Source organism: Ambystoma mexicanum, chromosome 6p (genome assembly GCF_040938575.1).
Source record: "Ambystoma mexicanum isolate Mex_15411 chromosome 6p, UKY_AmexF1_1, whole genome shotgun sequence".
NCBI lineage: Eukaryota > Metazoa > Chordata > Amphibia > Caudata > Ambystomatidae > Ambystoma > Ambystoma mexicanum.
This window is the reverse complement of record NC_090935.1, coordinates 1,343,690,116-1,343,709,667: the sequence shown is the minus strand read 5'-3', so window position 1 is coordinate 1,343,709,667 and position 19,552 is coordinate 1,343,690,116. Positions and strand designations below refer to the sequence as shown.

At 46.5% G+C, this 19,552-nt stretch overlaps 1 protein-coding gene across 1 annotated transcript in view; it reads right to left on the bottom strand.

The window, feature by feature from the left end:
* The window catches only part of RIC1 (RIC1 homolog, RAB6A GEF complex partner 1), a 1,165,874-nt gene that overhangs the window by 391,501 nt on the left and 754,821 nt on the right, over window positions 1-19,552 (bottom strand). The window contains exon 10 of the mRNA XM_069626020.1: window positions 10,148-10,196. Within this exon, the coding sequence (XP_069482121.1) occupies window positions 10,148-10,196 (49 nt within the window). The remainder of the gene's footprint in view (window positions 1-10,147; window positions 10,197-19,552) is intronic.

The window sequence follows — 19,552 nt, the reverse complement described above, 5'->3', positions numbered from 1 at the left end:
AATAAAGTATCTACGAGTACCTGCGTAAAAAATCCATATTGCAAAACTGTGATGGTAAAAAATTCCTTGCATGTGCCAATGTCTGCCTGCCCTCCCTGCTCCCTGAAGCACGACTGTGGCCAAGCCCTAGGCTCCTGGGTACATGCGGAGGCCTATGCCCTCAGCCCATGCACCTAAAAGCCTACTCCTTCAACACACCCACTGCATACAAGCCAGTAGGGGTTTTGCAGGCACAACACAATATAACACACTGACTACAAGACTACAAATATCTTCATATTGTCTGCAACACACTCCCCATCCCCAAAGGAATCTGCCTGCACTCACAAAAAAAGGATATTCGCCTCTACAGCTGCCGGTCAATGAAGTATTTGCCAGTACCTGCGTAAAAAGTCCATACTGCACAACTATGATGGTATAACATTCCTTCCATGTGCCAATGTCTGCCTGGCCTCCCTGAAGCAAGGCTATGACCAAGCCCTAGGCTCCTGGGTACATGCGGAGGCCTATGGCCTCCGCCCTTGCACCCTAGAGCCTACTCTTTCAACACACCCACTAGAAGGCAATAGAGGCATGCTACCATGTGGCCACATAGCTTTCCTGACCACTGGTACGTATGGGTACACTAACAGATGCAAACAAGGCTGCATTCTCCAACCTACTTCCAAACAGTGGCCACACTGTTAGGTGCAAGGGCCCTAGCCATGCACACAAGCCAGTACGCCTTTGCAGGCACAACACAGCATAATACATCGCCTGCAAATACCCTCATATTGCCTCCAATGCACTCCTTCCCCATCCCCCAAAAAATGATATCCACCTGTGCAGCTACCCCCAATGAAGTATAAGTGAGTAGCTGCGTAAAAGGTCCATATCACAAAACTATGATGGTAAAAAATCCTTCCATGTGCCAATGTCTTACTGCCCTACCTGAAGCAAGACTGTGGCCAAACCCTAGCCTCTTGGGTACATGTGGCGGCCTACAGCCTCCGCCCATGCCTCCAAGAGCCTAGTCCTAGTACACACCCATTGCAAGGCAATAGAGGCATGCATGGGACCATGTGGTCACAGAGCATTCCTGACTACAGGTACGTATGGGTACACTAACGGACCCAAACACCACAACATTCTCACACCTACTTCCAACCAGTGCCCACACTGATAGGGCCAAGGGCTGTAGCCATGCACCCAAGGCAGGCGTGCCTTTGCAGTCACAACACAACATAGTACACCAACGGCATATATCCACATATGATCTCCAATGCACTCCCCATCCCCAATGCAGTCTCCCTGCACTGAACAAAATATGACTGTCCCCTGTGCACCTAACCACCAATACAGTATTTGTCAGTAGCTGCGTGAATGGTCCATATAGCAAAAGTGTGCTGGCAAAAAATCCTTCCATGTCTCAATGTCATAAAGGCCTTCCTTGAAGCAAGGGTGTGAGCAAGTCCTAGCCTCTTGGGTACATGCGGAGGCCTATGGCCTCTGCCAATGTACCCAAAAGCCTAGTCCTTGCGCACACACACTAGTAGGCAATAGTGCGTACACTAACGGACCCACACATGACAACTTCCTCACACCTACTTCCAACTACTGCCCGCACTGTTAGGTGGAAAGCCCCCTAACCATGCACACAAGCAAGTAGAGACTTTGCAGGCACAACACAACTTAGTACACCGATTGGAAATATCCTCATAGAATATCCAATGCACTCCCCATCCCCACTGCAGCCTGCCTGCATGGACCAAAATATGATAGTCGCCTGTGCAGATACCCGCCAATAAAGTATATGCGAGTAGCTGCGTGCATGGAAGCATTGCATTGCAGGGTTGGTGCCCAAGCCCTAGGCTCTTGGGCACAAGGGGAGGCCTGCCGCCTCTGCCCATGCACTGAAAAGCCTATGCCTTACCCACAACCACTACAAGGCAAGGCAGCCCAGCATGGGAACATTTCGCCATTAACCCATCGCCATAAAACAATGCACAAAGTCAACATAACCAGCGGAAGCCCTAGGCTACAGCATAACTCATGGGCAATTTCTTTGCTTAGCCCTCTTTCGCCCACCTGCGCCTGTAAACCATGTTTTGCAACCCCTTCCGGCGTGGCACTATCCTCTGATACACCATGGTGGTGTTTCCCAAAACCTTTGACACACAGCACGCTTCCCTCCAGCCAACCACCAGCCACATCCAATGTTCGCCAATAGCAAGGCGTACCGCAGGTCAATGAGACTTCGGTCCGCTGAGTGAACAGGGAAATGGGTCCGCAGAGCAGACCCAGATATCACTAATTTTTTGGCACGTACATTTCAGTTCTTTGCAACAAAAGTATTGGTCCGATTTCCACCAAAAACTCAAAAGCCCGCTTTCTGACCCAAGCCCCCGCGCTCTTGCTGCAAATTTGGTGCAAATCCGTCCAGCCATTCGGGCCGTGGCCGTGCGCAAAGTTTTTCCCCATTCACTCTATGGGGGAAAAAAAATAATGTTGGAACCCCCCCCCTCTTACATCCCCCTGCACGAAACCTCACCAAAGTTGGCGAAAAAAATTCAGAGTCACCATATACTTTTTTTGCAAAGTTTGGTGAGGATTCATCCAGGGGGAGTGCAGTAATAAGCCGCCGAAAAAGTGCTCTTCCTATGAGTTTAGCAACGTAACCATAACTACACGGCCCGCTACCGTATATATGGAAATAAAATGCAGCGAAAATACGGGCGGACCACACTCCAAGGACAGGAGAGGCTGACAGATGACAAAAATCTGTGAAAAAGTAACACCAATTTTATTATATAAAGAGCATAAAATGCAGGGTACAACAGGACAAAAAAGTCATAGTAATGCATGTCGCAGAGAGAAAGTGCTTGTGTATATATCTATCTTACACACATACATACACACACACACACACACACCTCCCCTCATGTGGCCAGAAGCTACCAGACTCTGACCCTAGGGGTGACTGTCTACCCCATGTGGTCCTCCCCCAAACACTGGGGGAATGGAGTAGACTTGCTGGATAGAACCAGTTATCCACTTTCCTCTTGAGCCCGAATACTCCTTTAGCTTCTCAACTCTGCAGGACATACGATACTGTTGGAATAAAATGCATGCATATCCCCAGTTGACTGATAACTCTTTCATATTCCCATAAGAAATTAACCGACAGTACTGAGACGAAGAGTGGAGCAAAGAAGATTGATAGAGCCCAAGAGCTGGAGGTGCGCTCTAGTTGTTGCAAGGCTTGGTCTTGACAGGTGCCAGGAGATTTAAATACAGCACACCTGCGAGGGAGAAAATGGCAAGCCCTACTGATGCGGGTCGGGAAAACTTGAGGAAGCAGACGGTCACGGGAAAGTTAACCGCTGAAGGAGACGACGCTTGAGGAAACCCTGCAGAAAGATTAACCCTGTGTAGGCAATGGGAAGGAAGGTCAAGCAAATAGGCTTCAGACGCCACGGAAACCATTCTGCAGGAGAGACGTCAGCTGCACGCAAGGACCAGCAACCGAAGGGAGAAGTAGGCAGAGAAGCAGCGAGATTGGCAGATGCTGCAGCTCACTTGTTCTGATGTGGTTCATAAGGCCGGGAAGGAGCTGACTAACGCTGTGCACAGGAGAAAGAGCGTGCAGAGAAGCAAAACCGGGAGAAGTTTGCTGTATCTCCATCAACGGCAGCTGGAGGTGTCACACACCGACAGAGGGAGGGCGGAAGCAGATTGGCTTGCAGAACTCGTCCTTGGCGAGCAGGCAAAAAGCAAAGCTGAGGGTGAAACGCGAGGAACATCGAAGCAGCCACAGAAGACCGGTAAACCCAGGGAGAGCAAATAGTTTACTGGGGCGTTTCAGGGTGAATGCCCAAGAGAAGGAAGTGAAATAGTTGATATCAATATAAATATTGTTACGAGTCCAAGGAAAGACAATGGTAGTGCTACAAACATTAAGAGTTAAAGCAAGGGAAGTAAAACTGATGCAGACATTGTTACGAATGGGTCGGTGATCCAGCATATGAAAAGTATTGCTTTCTGGATACAACAGAGTGAACGAAAGTTGGAAAAGCCCTAGCAAAATACTGAACCTGGCAATGTGAGTGTCTGGGAAACACACCAAGGTAATAAAGTGTAGCACCCTGGCAGGTGAGTAAACCAGGGGCAATAAGAAGAGTATGAGAAACAAGGGATTGAAATCCCAATCTGAAATGTTCATTCTTTGGAAAAGGGAGGACCCATAGCCCTTTATAGAGCAAAGTTATAAAGTTACAATACCCTGGGAAGGAGAGTGCACCAGGGAATGGGAAAAGACAAAGTCCAGGAGTTAATACCCCTTGGTGAAGTTGTGAAAACAGTAACAAGAGAGTTGGATGTGCTTCAAAGACGTTCATGGGAAAGGCATTCCCCCTTGATGAAACCATTAAAGAGAACGGCGTGCATTCAAGAGAATATGCTTTCAAGTGGATTGTGTACTTTAAGGAAATTCAAGCGAAGAGCATTTCCCCCTTGAACAAAACTGGAACTTTAACAAAGTGACATTAGGACCACTAGAGGAAATCTGTGGGGAAAACTTATTTTGGTTTGTTGCACCTCAGAACATTATGTTGGTAGCTCTGGGATAGTTACATTAACAAAAAAAAACATGTACACATTATATTAAGTTTAGCATATAAGGGTCAGTTTAGGGATTATGGCCACATATCAGAGGACGCTTTATGGTTTAACATCCAGAAATGGACGTTCCTTCATTTTGTTGAGGCAGGGAAACCCCTCTTAGAATTAGGAACGGATAGGATTTCTCCAACCAGTTTTCTTTTATGCCAAATAAAAGTTTGCTCTTTATACTTTACAATACACACACATTTACAGTACATTATGTGTAGTGTATTATGTGTAGTGTATTGTGTGAATGGTCCTAATTCTACTGCAATGCCAGTTAATACCTCTCTGAAGAGCGAAGTCCTGCTAAGTGACCATTGAGAGAATTTTGAACAGGCTTGGACAACCTGTTACTTCACAGAGGGTAGGTGGTCTTAAACCACTTACCAGAGGGCTGTAGAAAAAACTCCTTAGCATTTTGTCTCTTCTGTGCAGAGACCACTATTACAGTAGTCTTGTGGATCATTTGTGTGATTTTTGGCAAACTTTAGATGGGCAGCATTTTCATTTAAAGAGCACTAGTTTTAACTTGGCTGGCCTTCCATGAACATTCCAATTCCGTTTTTATTCCGGCAGAAGAGTCACTGATGCTCACATTAGCTACGATGAGCAGCCAGAAGATCCATGGAGGCAACTCTGGAGTTCCTTATAACTTCCTGGATGAGATTTCCATGGGAAACTATCAGAGTGGATTGAAAGAGCCCCAAATGCTGGTTTTGTAGCACTTTGATAAATTAGCATTAATAAATACTTTTCTGAGGTCCTGAGAGAGTCCTTTTGATCATGGCATGATGTGTAACCCCCAACATCTGGTGAAGACAATACACACAAAGCTTTCAACCTTTATTTAGGGTGGCACTGTCCTAATTTACCAGAGCCCAGTGTAGGAGTTTGGGGAGGGTTCCGGAAGAGGTGTTTTGGGTAGAGTGGCGAGCACAGAGAGTACACAGGGAATGTTGGAAGGAAGAAAACTGAAGAAGGTATTGAGACTAGAGGCGGAGAAGGTGGTGTCTCAAGAGGAGGATGGTGATGGCAAAGAGGAGCTTGAAGATAAGGAGGTGATTAGTCATAAGGCGTGATTGGAGAGAATCGGGAAGAGGAAGTTGGAGAACATCAGGAGGTGGTGAGAATGTTAGGTATGGAAAGACAGAACAGGAAGATCCAAAATAGGGAGGAGGAATGAGCATGCAGATGGGTGGCTACTTGAGAATCCACAGTGAACAAAGGGACCAATACCCTAGGAAGACTGGATAAGCAGGAGTCCCAGAAATCCACCTCCATGGCTCTGCCTAACAGAAGGCAAACCGCTTCAACTAGCGTCAGCTACCTGTAGAGCAGACATTCCATCAAGGCCCAACAAGGTCTAAAAGAGTCAGATGGACAAGCCTGGATACCAAGCGTGTGTGGAAACCCTGTAGCCTGAAGACATTAAGAAGAAAGATGTGGGAAACACACAAGCGATACAGAATAAATATGTGAGAACTAATTTAAATGCTAAGAGTATAGCTTACTGATTTGAAGGTGGTGTGATGGAGATCCAGCCTCAGATCCACAGAGAACTATTGGTTTAAACACTATGTTCTTAGAGACACTTTCTTTCATTATGTTGTTACAAATCACTACCTAGACCTTGGAGATGAACCCTCTTCACACTTTGTTCATGCCAAATATTCATTTGTTATTTTGGCTAGCCTATGCTCATTTATTCCTAAAAATAAAAAAAAAAAATCAGGGTTGAAAGGAAGATTGCAAAAGCAGGGGCTAAAAGCAGCTCCATGGTAACTCGGCATTAGCTAGTGACCAGGAGCTACCAATGAGTAACAAGGAGCTAGTTCCGCAAATCTAATTTACACATAAAATGAAAACCTAATTGTGACTCATTTATGACCCCTTCTGCTTTAAACCTTGTATAGATGTGTAATGCGCATTTATAAATTGTCCCAAACACACATTAAAATTCACACAGATGTGTTTGTTAGGCCTCAGTCGACTTGGGGAACCAAATGTAGCTTCTGCTAGATGTTGGTATCAAGTTAACCAGGCTCTTGTAGGCAACAAGCAGGAGCTAAATAGCTCCTAGCTACCCTCAATTTGAACCCTGCAAAATAGATTTTTGGTCTAGTTGGGCTGCTGATCCAGTCACCTATGTGACATCACATGTTGAAGTTCACAGACTGGAGCCAGTACATGTGGCGGGTACATCCTTTCCAGCCGGTACATGATCTGAGCTGTTAGCATACATGCATACATTGAATCCAAATTAACATATGTCGTCAGCCAATGGCAGATGTTGAGTACGAAGGGAGACAGAGCCCTGTCGAAAAATCACAAATGGTGGAGAAATGTGAAAAGAGCATGATTCTTCAGGCTATGGTCTTTAGGAATTAGGCAAGCAAAGGCAGAGAATTGTTCAGGAGGCTGTTATCTACTGTGGAATGTAAAAAAAAATATAGTGAACATCAAAGGAGACCAATTGCTTTAGGAGAATCAAAAAAGGAAAATCGACACATCTAAGTGCTGTTGTAGAAAGGTTGTGAAAACAAAGGCAAAGAGAGAGTCAGGACCACTAATGGGTCGGGTGCCCACTTGATTAGGGCATAGGTGGACAGGGAGTGGTGTGAAGGCTCAATAAGTGTTGTAACCATAATGGCACATTAAAGCTAACATTTTACTTTGGGAAATGCAGTGTGTTAAGCCTACTCCGTCACCTCGAACGATGCTGGCTCAAATCCCCTCCTCTAACTAATCAATCCTCCTACTTCTCATATCACTCTCTCTCTGACTCTTGCCTCGCATATGCCAAGCGCTTCTACTATTCTAATCTCCTCCACTCACAAGCTTCTCACCCCCAGCGCATTTTCCAGATCCCTCTCTCGCCTTCTTTCCCCTCCTACTTCTGACCCTTGCACCAACTCTCCCCTTTCCCCCTCTGACTTTGCCAACTTTTTCTCATCCCGAATTCCCTCTACGCCAAAACATCCTCTCCTTCCTTCTCCCCTCCTCCTCTTCCATCTCTGCTAACATGTCCAACTTCTCTCCCATCACCTCATCCTGTGTCTCCCGTCTCCTGTCCAAAACTCACCCTACCGCTGCCCCCTCTGATCCCATCCCATCCCCACCTCCCTCATCCCTAAAATCTACCCTCTCCTCATCCCCTACCTAACCACCTTCAACACCTGTCTCTCCTCTGCTACCTTTCCTTCAGCTTTCAAACATGCTACCATCATCCCTATCCTGAAGAAACCTTCTGCTAGCCCTCTTCTTGCTTCCAACTTCAGACCAATCTCCACTGAGACTGCTCTCACTTATGTACTTAATTCTCTTACTGCTCGCTAAGCTAAGCAATCCTCAAGTCTCATCCTCGATCTGTCCGCAGTTTTTCATACCGTAGATCCCCCCCTTACTTCTTAGCACTCTGTCCTCCTTCAGCTTCAAAGGCTCTGTCCTCTCCTGGTTCTCCTCTTACCTCTCCAATCGATCCTTTACTGTCTCTTGGGGCGGCCGCACCTCCTCCAACTTCCCCTTGAACTATGGCGTCCTCCAGGGTTCTGTACTTGTACCTTTTCTTTTCTCTCTTTATACCTCCCTTCTCGCCCCTGTTATCTCTTCCTTTGGCATTTCCCACCATTTCTACGCGGATGACACCCAACTCTTTCTCTCCTTCTCTTCTTTCACTCCTGACCTCCATCACACTCCATCTTCCTCCCCAACAGCCATAAAAAAAAAAACTGGATGTCATCCCATTTTCTTTCCCTTCAACGCTGACAAGACTGAAGTGCTTTTCTTCCCTCCTTCCAATTTCCCCTTCTCCACCCATGCCTGTAATCTTGGCCTCCACATTGACTCCTCCCTCTCCTTCAACCACATCTCTCGAACCTGTCGACACCACCTCTTCAACATCCGCAAGATCCGCTCCTCTCTCACTTTCCACGCTTCTAAACTCTTAATCTCCTCCCTTATTTTCTCCTGCCTCTTCTACTGCTCCTCTCTCCTCTTTGGACTCCCTGTCTCTCATCTGACTCACCTAAAATCCATCTACCACTCCTCTATCTGTACTCTGTCTTCTTGGCCCTCGAAGTTCTATTTCTACCTCACACTCTCAACTTGGCTGGCTTCCCTTCCTCTCACAACTAAAATTTAAATTCCTCTGTCTTGTCTACAAATCTCTTCCCTCCTCTCATTTTACCCTCCCTCCCGCTTTCTCCGCTCAGCTGATCTCTACCTTCTCACTGTACCCCCAGCCCCATGTGCCTCCTCACGCTTCCGTTCCTTACAGTTACTGGCCCCCCATCATTGGAACTCCCTACGTCTTTCTATCTGCACCACCCTTACCTAGTCATCCTTCCGCTCCTCTGAAAGCCCTTCTCCACTCCCCCCTGACTCTCCTTCCCTACCTCTCTCCCCTCCAACCCCCCTGCCACCCCTTCCGATCCCCTCCCTCCTTCCCACTTCCTCCCGCCAACCTCAAACCAGACATTGAAACCACCAGGGGGTGCAGGGGCCACCAGGGGGCTCCCCCCTTCCAATCCCCTCCCTCCTGCTGACCTCAAATCAGACATTGAAACCTGCCTTACCTACCTCCTCTCCCCTCCCCTCCCCTCCCCCCTCCTTTTTAAGCAAATTGTTCTATATACTGTATCACTGGTTTGTTTCATGATTGTAAATATGCTTCTTTCATTATTGTACCTTGTTGTTATACTGTAAAACGTTTTGGATTAAAGCGCTATATAAATTTAATAAGCATAAACATAACAAATAGCCTCAAGGGTGTGATGGGATGGCCTGCTGGCAAAGAAAGTGAGGCAATCAACTAATAAAGTTGAAAGAATTTGTATTACGCACCAATAAAGGGTACCAAGCTTTTTATTATCTATTGGCCACAGCACAAATGTCTACAGGAAGTAGGGGCAGTTGGGAGTGACGCTACCCTTCCCACAATCAATCTCATTTGAGACTCACTCCATTTTTGCAGATGGAAATTACTTCTGCAAAAAGAAATATGCCCCATCTGAACTGAAATGGAGTGGGCTCGCCAAGAGTGTAGGCTTCTGAGTCCTGCTAAGTTTTCAAAGAAATTAAACATTGCCTTTCAAACTAGATTTCTTACTTTGATTGAGCCCTGCCAAAAGAGTTCAATTAGGAAACCACATTGCTGGTTTTGACCCTTGATATAAACACTGGACTCCTCTTCAGTCCTCACTAGACAGCTGTGTAAAGAATCACCTGCATTCTGACAATGACTATTATGATTGGCCTGCTTCAGTGCTATCTTTTACTTTAGTAACTTGCTCGCCACATGCTACCCTAAATTCACAAGTCGCCCCACTAAACTAGCTGTGGCATATACTGCATCCCCAAGCATGTGATATGTGGTTTTCATATTCTCTTCTGTGTTGACCATAACCTTAAAACGAATCCCAATACCAGAAATAGGACAACCGGATGAGAAATAACATGGATTTAGAGTCACATAAAATGCCAGCAAGAATGTTTTAGTCCATACCATAGAGCTCATCTTCAGAGGTTCTTTTTTGGTGCCATCGGACTGATAACTAAAATTGAGAAGAAAGAAAAAAGACAATTGTTAATACAAAATGTTAGATAATTTATACATAGGACCATTTTACGCAACTTGCTATATGAGGTACATTTAAAGAATTTAAGGAGGCATACAATGCAAACAAAGGCATTGTAGAGTAACGGTGTACACCCAGTGCTTAATTTGTAAAAACAAAATAAGTGCCCCATCCTAAATAATCTTGGCGCACTAATGCCAGCCACAGCGGTCCGGCTCAGTGCTAGATCGGCCCACCACCAGCCCATCACACTGCTGCTTCTCCATGCCACATGTTTGGCGCTGCAGAAACTGCTGGCACGGGATAGTAGTGCGATAGATGGGGAAGTACATACATGGGTTGAGGAAGTATATGTTGCTTTTGTAGTAAGGATTCGTATAGCTCTGACATGCGCTCTCGAAATAGCACCAAAGTGCTGATACAGTAATGAAAGGGAAAAGTCATTGTGCCTTTTATGAGTGCCCATTCATCCCCAGTGCCTGTAGTACAGCAGGACACCAATACTTTGCCGCATGGCAAAGGTACATATGCACCAGCATTGATACAGATCTCCGATTAGCAGCTTCACAGAATGTACAACCGCTGTAGCATTGATGAAAGCGACACCTGGTGCAATGAGCAGAATACACATACCACAGCATAGATGGGAATATAGATTAGAGGTCCCATTTCTTTAAGTAATGTTGCCATGAGTGGGCCAAGAAACAAATTGTGATGCTGTAATGCATGTGTGACAATAAGCTAAAAAACAACATGGCGCCGGTGCACAGTCATTTTGGACATTCACTTTCAGACAGCAATGAAGGACTATGTTTATGTGAGCTCAGTTAGTAGAAATGAGTTCTGCCACGGCTGCAATATTATATTCTGAAGCAGATGAGCTCACTGTGGAGGATAGCTAGTGTATTGTTCGCGCAAGGACAAGCCAAGAAGGGAGTCAGAGTTGTTCAGGTGCAGTGGTAAGGGGTGCTGGGAATGAGCGTGCGGGAGACAAACTGGGTTTTTCCACTACTGACCCGATTTTTCTGCTCTTTGCACCCCATGCTTGCTGTCTGCCCTTCGGCAGGGGACAGTTGGCAACCTAATGTGGGTGGGGATGTTTTCTCCCATATGAGAAGAGGTATCCTGGTGGTAGAGAGAGAATTGGAACCCCGGGTGATGAAGTCTCGCTGAGAGGCAGGACGCTCCGCTCCAGACCCCGTTAGCAAGTGTTAGCTCTCTGCCTACTTGCCTTGGGACTGGGTAGTGTCATAGGGGTCGAGATGAAGCTTTCTCCTTCAACTGCACTACTGGTGATGTAAACTTTGTTTGTAGCTATCATTGTCTGTGTGTCATTATATTTACTCCAAGAATCCTTAGTATGCTTATATCATGGATGAATAAAAGGGCCTGTAAAGAGCAGCATATATTCCAATTATTGGTCTAAGTGTGTGTTATTGCCTCCCTGAGTCCAGTGTAATAAGTTAAGTGGTTCTAGGGTCATTACACACGACAGAAAAGCAAAACAGGTGCACTATATGCCAAAGCTCCCTATTACTATACATGAATCATCAGAAACACCATTACAGTAAGTAATGTGTGCCTTCCGAGGCTTGTGGATCTGTTAAGAATCACATGCTGTGCATCGACTAGCAAGCAGTACCTGGAACAGGCAGTGATATGTTTGAAGGTACAGCAGCAAATAGGTCTTAACACTGCTTGTCCCACTTGTGAATCTGGTTTGGAATGTGCATCCAGACAGTCATTTTGTGTGAAAGCATGTATAGAACTCCAAGTAGCCGTTTTAGCAAATGGCATCCAAAAGGAAATTTGCAATAAAAGCCAAAGAAGTGACTGCGTCCTGTGTTGAGTGTGCTTTGGGCGTGAAAGGCTGAGTTTTGTTTGAAAGGGGGTAGCACATTTGAATGCATTTGACTATCCATTTTGAGATAGCTGACTTAAAGACAGGATTCCCCTTCACTTCCATTAGCTATGGACACAAAGCATTGATCAGACTTTCTCATTGGCTTTATCTTGTTAAGGTACAACATTACAGACCCCCCTAACATCAACTATATGGAGGCTTCTTTCTGCTGAATTGGAAGGGTTTTGGAAGAAATCTGGAAGTTCTATGGGCTGGTTGACATGGAACTTTGAAATACATTTTGGAGAAAAACATGGTTGTGTTCTTAGCACTACTTTTTCTTTATGAATGGCAACAAAGGGACATTGAACTGAGAGTGCTTGTAGTTTGCTGACCCTTCTACCGGATGTAATGGCAATGAGAAAAACTGCCTTGTAAGTGAGATGTTTAAAACTGATTATGCATTGGCTCAAATAGGGAACTCATGAGCTTTCCAAGTACAACTTTTAAATCCCATCCGGGAGTTGGGTTCGAAAGGGTGTAATCTTACCTCCCACCCCATGAATGCCTTTACTACTGGCACCTTCCACCAAGACACTTTCGTTTGAGAGGTGGTGTGTGTAGAGTGCTGCGAAATGGACTAATAGTTAAAGACTAAACCGGAATCTAACAGGTAAACTAAGTAGAGAACAATGCATGAAGGAGAACAATCAATCGGAGCTCAAGCTTTGCACCAGATAAACCGTTTCCATATATTGTAGTAGCCATATCTTATATTAGGTTTGCGTGCCTCTTTAAGGATGTCTGTACATCTTTGTGGTACATTTAAATCTCCAAACTAGGACTTCGGGAGCCCAGCTGCCAAGTTCAGTGTTTGATGGCACAGATTATATGTTGTCCCCTGATGTTGGGACAGCATGTTGTATGGGCATGGAAGTTTCATTGGTGAGCAAAGGGACATTGTGAGCAGGTGTGAGAACGATGGCTGACATGCCCACATTGGAGCTATTAGAATGGGTTTGACTTGTTACTGGTGCATCTTGTGGAGGATATTGTTGAGTAGTGGTGGACAGTGGGGAGCATAAGCAAAACTCCCTAACCAGCTCATCCACAGAGCATTCCACTTGGACCCCGTTTGGGGGTACCTGGGTGCTTAGTTTGGCATTGTGCGCTGTGCTGGGTTGCAAACAGATCTTTGTCTGGTTGTCCCCAGTGTGTGAAGATGTCGTGCAGAATGTCATTTTGCAATTGTCATTTGTGTTCTGATGGAAGCTGCGAGTTTCGGGTTAACACATCGGCTAGGCAGTTCTGTTCCCCTGGAACGTAATGGCACTGTAGGAATATGTTGCTTTTTAATGCCCAATTCCATATGTTCTGTGCTAGTTTGGACAAACCTGGAGAGTGTGTTCCCCTTTGCTTGTTCATGTAAATCATGGCTGAAGAGCTGTCTGTTAGGACTAGGACTGTTTTCCCCCGAGGTAGATGTTGAAAGGCTTGAAGCGCTTTGAACACTGCCAACAATTCTAGAAGGTTGATGTGCTTCTTTGTTAGTAATTGTGACCATTTCCCGAGAGCAGTGTGATTGAGGAGATGTGCTCCTCACCCTGACAGTGATGTGTCTGTGGTAAGAGTGGGTTCTACTGCAAGAGGGGTGAATGAATTTCCCTGCAGAAGGGTCTCCTTTGTCCACCACTGCAGAGAATGAACTAAGCTCTGCTAAATTAGCACTAGATCATCCCACTTGCGACCATTGTTTCGCCTCTTGCATAGGACGCATGCAGAGCCAGGTGTGAGGCATTAGGTAAATGCACAAAGCCATCCTTCCTCAAAGGTGCATGGCTTTCCGTACGGTTATCCGACAACCAGCTACATAATGTGGAATTTAGAATAGCATATTGTGTACCCTCTTGTTAGAGGGGAAGACCAAGGCATCTTTCATTTGAATTTTAACCACAGGAAACCTTTGTTTGATTCAGAACTTGTTTTTTTCCTGTCTGATTGAGAAGCCTAGGCTGAAGAGTAGGTTTATTGTCTCTTGGGTGTTTTGCTGACATTTTGGAGGGTGTCTCCTGTAATTAGCCAGTTGCGATAAAGAGTACACTGAAATGGACTGTCTGCGCAGGTTGCCAGCCGCCACTGCGAGGACTTTGGTAAATACTCTTGGTGCAGAGGATATGTCGAGGGGAAGCACCTTGAACTGGTAAGGAGCCGTTCCGACTTTGAACCCGAGATATTTCTTGTGCGCTGGCAACATTGAAATATGAAAGTATGCATCTTTCATAGCCAATGTTGCCATGTAATCCTCCCGTATTAAGAGCAGGATTACTTCCTTAAGGGTGGTCATTTGAAACGCTTGCGTTTCACATTTATTTGCTGGACGTAGGTCTAACACAGGGCACATAGTTAAATCCTTTTTGGGGACAAGGAAGTATGAATACCCTTGTTTAACTCGTGAGGAGGGACCAGTTCTATTGCTCCTTTTAGTAGAAGAGTTTGAATCTAGTCTTGTCGAATTCACTGTTCTTGTGACATTTTCTGTTGCTTTGGTGGATGGTAACAAGGTCTTGTGAGGAACTCTATGGAGTACCGCTTGGACACGGTGGAAAGTACCTACTTGTCTGAGGTGATTCCCTCCCATGCGTTGGCAAGTTGTGAGATCCAGCCCCCTACTGGGAAAACATGGGAGGCTGTTGCCCTAGAACCTCTACACCATCTTATGCCCCATTTGATGGGTGGATTGAAAGGGTGCTGACTGAAGTGTTGGAGTACGAAGGGGATGAACCCGGTTGAAGGCAGATTGTGTTGCGCATAGATGTTTGTCAACGAAAAAAACTTACATGTGTTAAAAACACCCCATTGAACACAGGGTTTGTTAGACATTTGGTTTAAGGATTTTAGAGTCTCATGTTTTTTTTTTTTTAAGCAGTTTCCAAGGCATTATCCACTGCCTTTCCAAACATGTTAGCTTCAATGGGCATATTGAGTAAGGTTGCCTAAATCTCAAGCTCAAACCTTGAATGTTGCAACCAAATGTGGAGCTTTAGTACTGTGCCATCCGCTACCAGAATTGCCAGCTGCATCTAAATTAACTTTAATAATATTGTTAGCCACTTGCTTGCCCTCAGCTACTGTTTTGAAATTTGGGTCCGAAGAGGTTCAGGGACTGAGTCCAGCTGTGACAGATCATTGTTCCAGAGTGCCCTATAATAGCAGAAAAGAAGAGTGGTATTGTTGGCAATGCACACTTGGTACGCGGCTGAAGTTGCCACTTTCTTTCCCAAAGCAAATACTTTATTACTTTCCTTTTCAGGGGGAGCTTCTGTGAAAGCTAAGCGAGTCCCTGCCCTCTTACGGGAGGTGGTAACCACCAGGGAATCTGGCTTAAGATGACCTTGTATGTATAACAGGCCAAAAGGTACTGGACACAATGTTTTCTCCACCCTGGGATTACCAACACTGGTGAGGGAAGGCATTTCTAAAGAAGGTTGAATTCTTGTGGATACTGACTGAAGCAGTGGCATTAAAGGAATAGTGCGCTCAGAAATATTATTGGCAAAAAAGATGGTCAATAATAAAAACAAATATATGTAAAGTATTGAGCAAATGAAGCCCAAACTTTAAAATGGGAAGCACTAGGAGGCATCCATTTTGTGAAATGGATGCCTCCTGTGCTTGCCCTTGCAGCACTAATTAAGCAAAAACCAGCCAGCTGTAGTAAACAAAAGCTACCACTGGGTGGGCTTTTGCTTCATTGGTGCCAGAGCACGGAGACCAGAGACAGCAGGCAGGAAAGCTGTATCTCGGTAAGTGCTCATTTCTTTTTTTAAATTAAGCACTAGCTGCGATTTATTTCTCCAGCCCGGAAAACTTAGAAAGAAAACCGCAGCTTTTAAAACGTTGTATTTATTTTTGCGATAGCTTCAGCTTGGAGCCTCCTGGGCCGGAGAAGCCCGAGAAACCTAGAAAGAAAAACCGCAGCGTTTTTGAAACACAACCGTAGCTATCACTTTGGGTCTCCGGGCCCCGGAGACCCAAAGTGATCGCTGCGGCAGGCAGAAACACACCACGGTTGTGTTTCAAAAACGCTGCAGTGTTTCTTCCTGCCTTGGCTTTCACTTTGCGTCTCCTGGGCTCCCCCAACCCTGAGGGAGTCTAGGAGACTCCAAGCAAAAGCTGCCGCAGTGGGAAATACAACATTGCTGGACTTGTAAATGTAGCAGTATTTACAAATCCAACAATGTTATTCTGAATGCGGCAACTTTTCGCTTGGAGACTCCTTGACTCCCTCAGGGTTGGGGGAGCCGAAGAGACTCCACGCGAAAGCTGCCGCAGTCAGAATGACAACATAGTTGTATTTATGATTTCTGTGGTTTTCCAACCACAGCAATCACAAATACAACAACGTTGTATTTTTAATTGACGCGCCTCAGCTTTTTACCTTCATTTTACGTTTTCTGTGCTTCCCTGGGATTGGAGAGCACCGAAAACGTAAAATGAAAGTGAAGGCAGCCTCCTCAGCTCTGGCTGCAGTAAGCAAAAGCTCCCATTAGGGGGCTTTTTCTGCTCGTTTAGTGCCGCCAGGGCAGAGCTGAGGAGGCTGCCTGAAATCACAAAATGGATGCTCCCATGTAAAGACTGAGCCTGGTTTGCTCAAAGTGTTTACATAGGAACTTTCATTCAAAATATGTCTAAACTATGTTTTAGACTATTGACCATCATTTTAGCAAATATCTCTGAGCGCATTATTCCTTTAATTGCCTTCTAGAGTTTTTTTCTTCTAGCATTTCATCTACAAAATCATCTACAAAATCTAGATCATGTTTGTATTTTGAAATGGTCTGCTGCCTTTTTAAGCAGAACATTACACAAGATTTAGTTATGTACAGGAGACTCAGCGACAGGTTGGTCATCATACTGAGGTCAAGGAAGCAGAAATTAGTCGTCCTCATAAGGATGCTCATCGCCATATTGATCATCATAATCAGTATTAAATGACCTCTTCTGTAAACCCTGCACTTTAGGGCTGTGAATGGACTTCCTAATGTAATCTAGAGGATTAAGAAGGAGGCTTGTCCTGTTGTAAATCAATATGCTTTTGTGTAACGGGATATTTTTAACTAAATGAAAAAAACATGAGACTTCGTCCATAGTTTGCTCAAAGCTCTTTTGTCCAAGAGCCTGTGCTATGTGTATGTTTAAGAGAAAATCTAACCTCTTCAGGGTTATGCGTTGGTTCAGAAAGTAAAGCTTGTGACAAAGGAGAGAAGGCCTCGGTGTAGGGATTGTGTTTCGGCAATATATGCACCTGCCCCAGCGTTTTTGCTAGGTGTGGGACAGTGTTTCAACGGCTAACCAGTCTCTTGTGTAGGAGGTTTCCATAGATGTTCGGTAGTGTAAACGGAGGACATAGGTGTTTGTTTCAGAGTACACTCAACTGCTTGCGAAACATGGCCCGAGGGCTTTTTATGCATGGCAGACTTCTCACTTGTTTTGGAGGACTGTTGTGTTGCGCACATGGGGTGGGCGCAGAGGACTTCATCGAGGTAGATGCACCAGAGGTGCGTTTTTATACTGTGTGGCCAGATTTCAATTACTTTGTTGTTGACTGGCTCGGGGTTGTGTGCATCACGAGTGAGTATCCCTACATTGTGTGTGCCACGGTCGTTGGGGGTAGTCTCCATAGTAGTGACACTGGCCTGCCTTCTGGAGGATGGGTGTGGGGTGGAGTGGCACTAGTGAATCTACTGATACTTAAGAACAGGGAAAATAAACAGAACAAAAAGGGAGTGTGGAAATGTAGGCATTCGCCAAGGGGAATATATATATGTATGCAGCACAACCAATTAACACCCCCACTCGCCCACTGTATAGGCCGCAGCCTGGTGTAGGCCGAAGCAGACATTCGCCGGAACAGATTCTGAAGAGCTTCTTTAAACTCAGTCAAAAAGTCTGTTGCAGGTCGATCCAAATGGACGCCGGGGAGATGACCCTGTGATAGGAGCGCTCCCAGAGCCCCCCAGCAGAAAGTGGGTCATTTTTTAGCTTTTCCCGTCCCTGGGTGCTCTTGCCTGCTGGTTTTGGTGCTTGGGTGCGGTGGCGCTCGGTGGAGGAGCGGAGCCTGCTCTGGCGTGAGGGAGATCAGCTGGTGTCGCGGACAGTGGATTGTGGCCTGCTGTGGGTGCCCCGGCAGAAGATGCGGTGTCCGAAGCGAGGAGCGGAGTGGCTGGGCGGCGCGGCGCTGTGTTTTGCGAAGCCAGGCCTCTGTAGCCCGGGCAGGAGCACTGTTGGCGGAGGGGCGGTGACCCCAGCGGGGCCCGCGGATTGGAGCCTGGGTCCGCCTCCGCCCTGGGACCTCTCTGGGCTCGCGGCCGGAGGCGGAGGTGCCTCCCTGGGTTTGGACTGGGAGCGGTCCTGGTCTCTTGAGGAGGGGCCCTCCGCTAGGACAGGCGAAGCGGAGCAGCTCAGGAGGAACCCGGAGTTCCATCCCACTTGCCGGGCCCTAGTGGAGAAATAGTGGGCCTGGAGCTGGAGGCGGCGGAGTGAGCGGCAGGTGAGCAGGAGGGGGGGCAGGAGGGGGGCGCGGCTGGACTGTGGCATGAAAGCAGCATCGAAATAAAAAGGTTAAAATAAGACACTAAGACCCTGGGCAACATGCCTGCCCCCTGGGTCCCCTCATCTCTGACAGTGCCCACCTGGTGAGGGTGGTTGATACAAGCTGCCCCTCGGCTCCCTCTCTTCCCCCCCCATGAGAAGTTGGGACAGTGCAAGCACCGTAAGGAGAGGTGGGGTTGGGCAGTTGCTCCGGGGGCTGAATTGTGTGAAGAGATCGGTGCTCCTTCAACAGTAGGAGGCCCAGCCTCACCCCAGGGGGTGGGAGAGGGGATCCTCTAGGCCGACTCCGAAAGCCCTGAGGCCGTGAAGAGCCCTGAAGTGCCGGTCCTTCGGCGGGGAGTGCACACGAACCGGCAGCAAGAGGTGCTTGCGGCGTTCTATGAGTGCAAGTCAGTGGAAGAAAGGGAAGCCCGCAAAGGAGCCAGTGGTACCAGGAGGTCCCACTTCTGAGTAAGATGTCTAAGAGCAAAGGAAAGGCTCAAGGGACCTCAGCGAAAGGAGATAAACTACCGGAGGGCATGCTTCAAAAATTATGGAGAAAGGAAGAGGGAGCGGAGCTGGAGGGAAGGAAGGAGAGAGATAGAAACGGGGAGGGGGTGGCTCTGGAGGATTATTAATGAGAGGAAAGAGTCACGAGGAAGCTCCAGGAGGACTGCTTTCAATCTTTTGGCGACAGCAAATGCAACCGGACAAAATGAAGGAGGACCTCGTTAAGGGCGATCTGACCTATCTGGGTTCAAGAGTGAACACTAACGAAAGGGCTCTCCAGGACTTAGCAGAGGACTCCCAAAGTACAGGAGTGGGTGGAGAGCCTTGCAAAAGCTATCCATTATTTAGAGCTGCAGGCTGAGGATATTGATAACAGATCGAGGAGGGT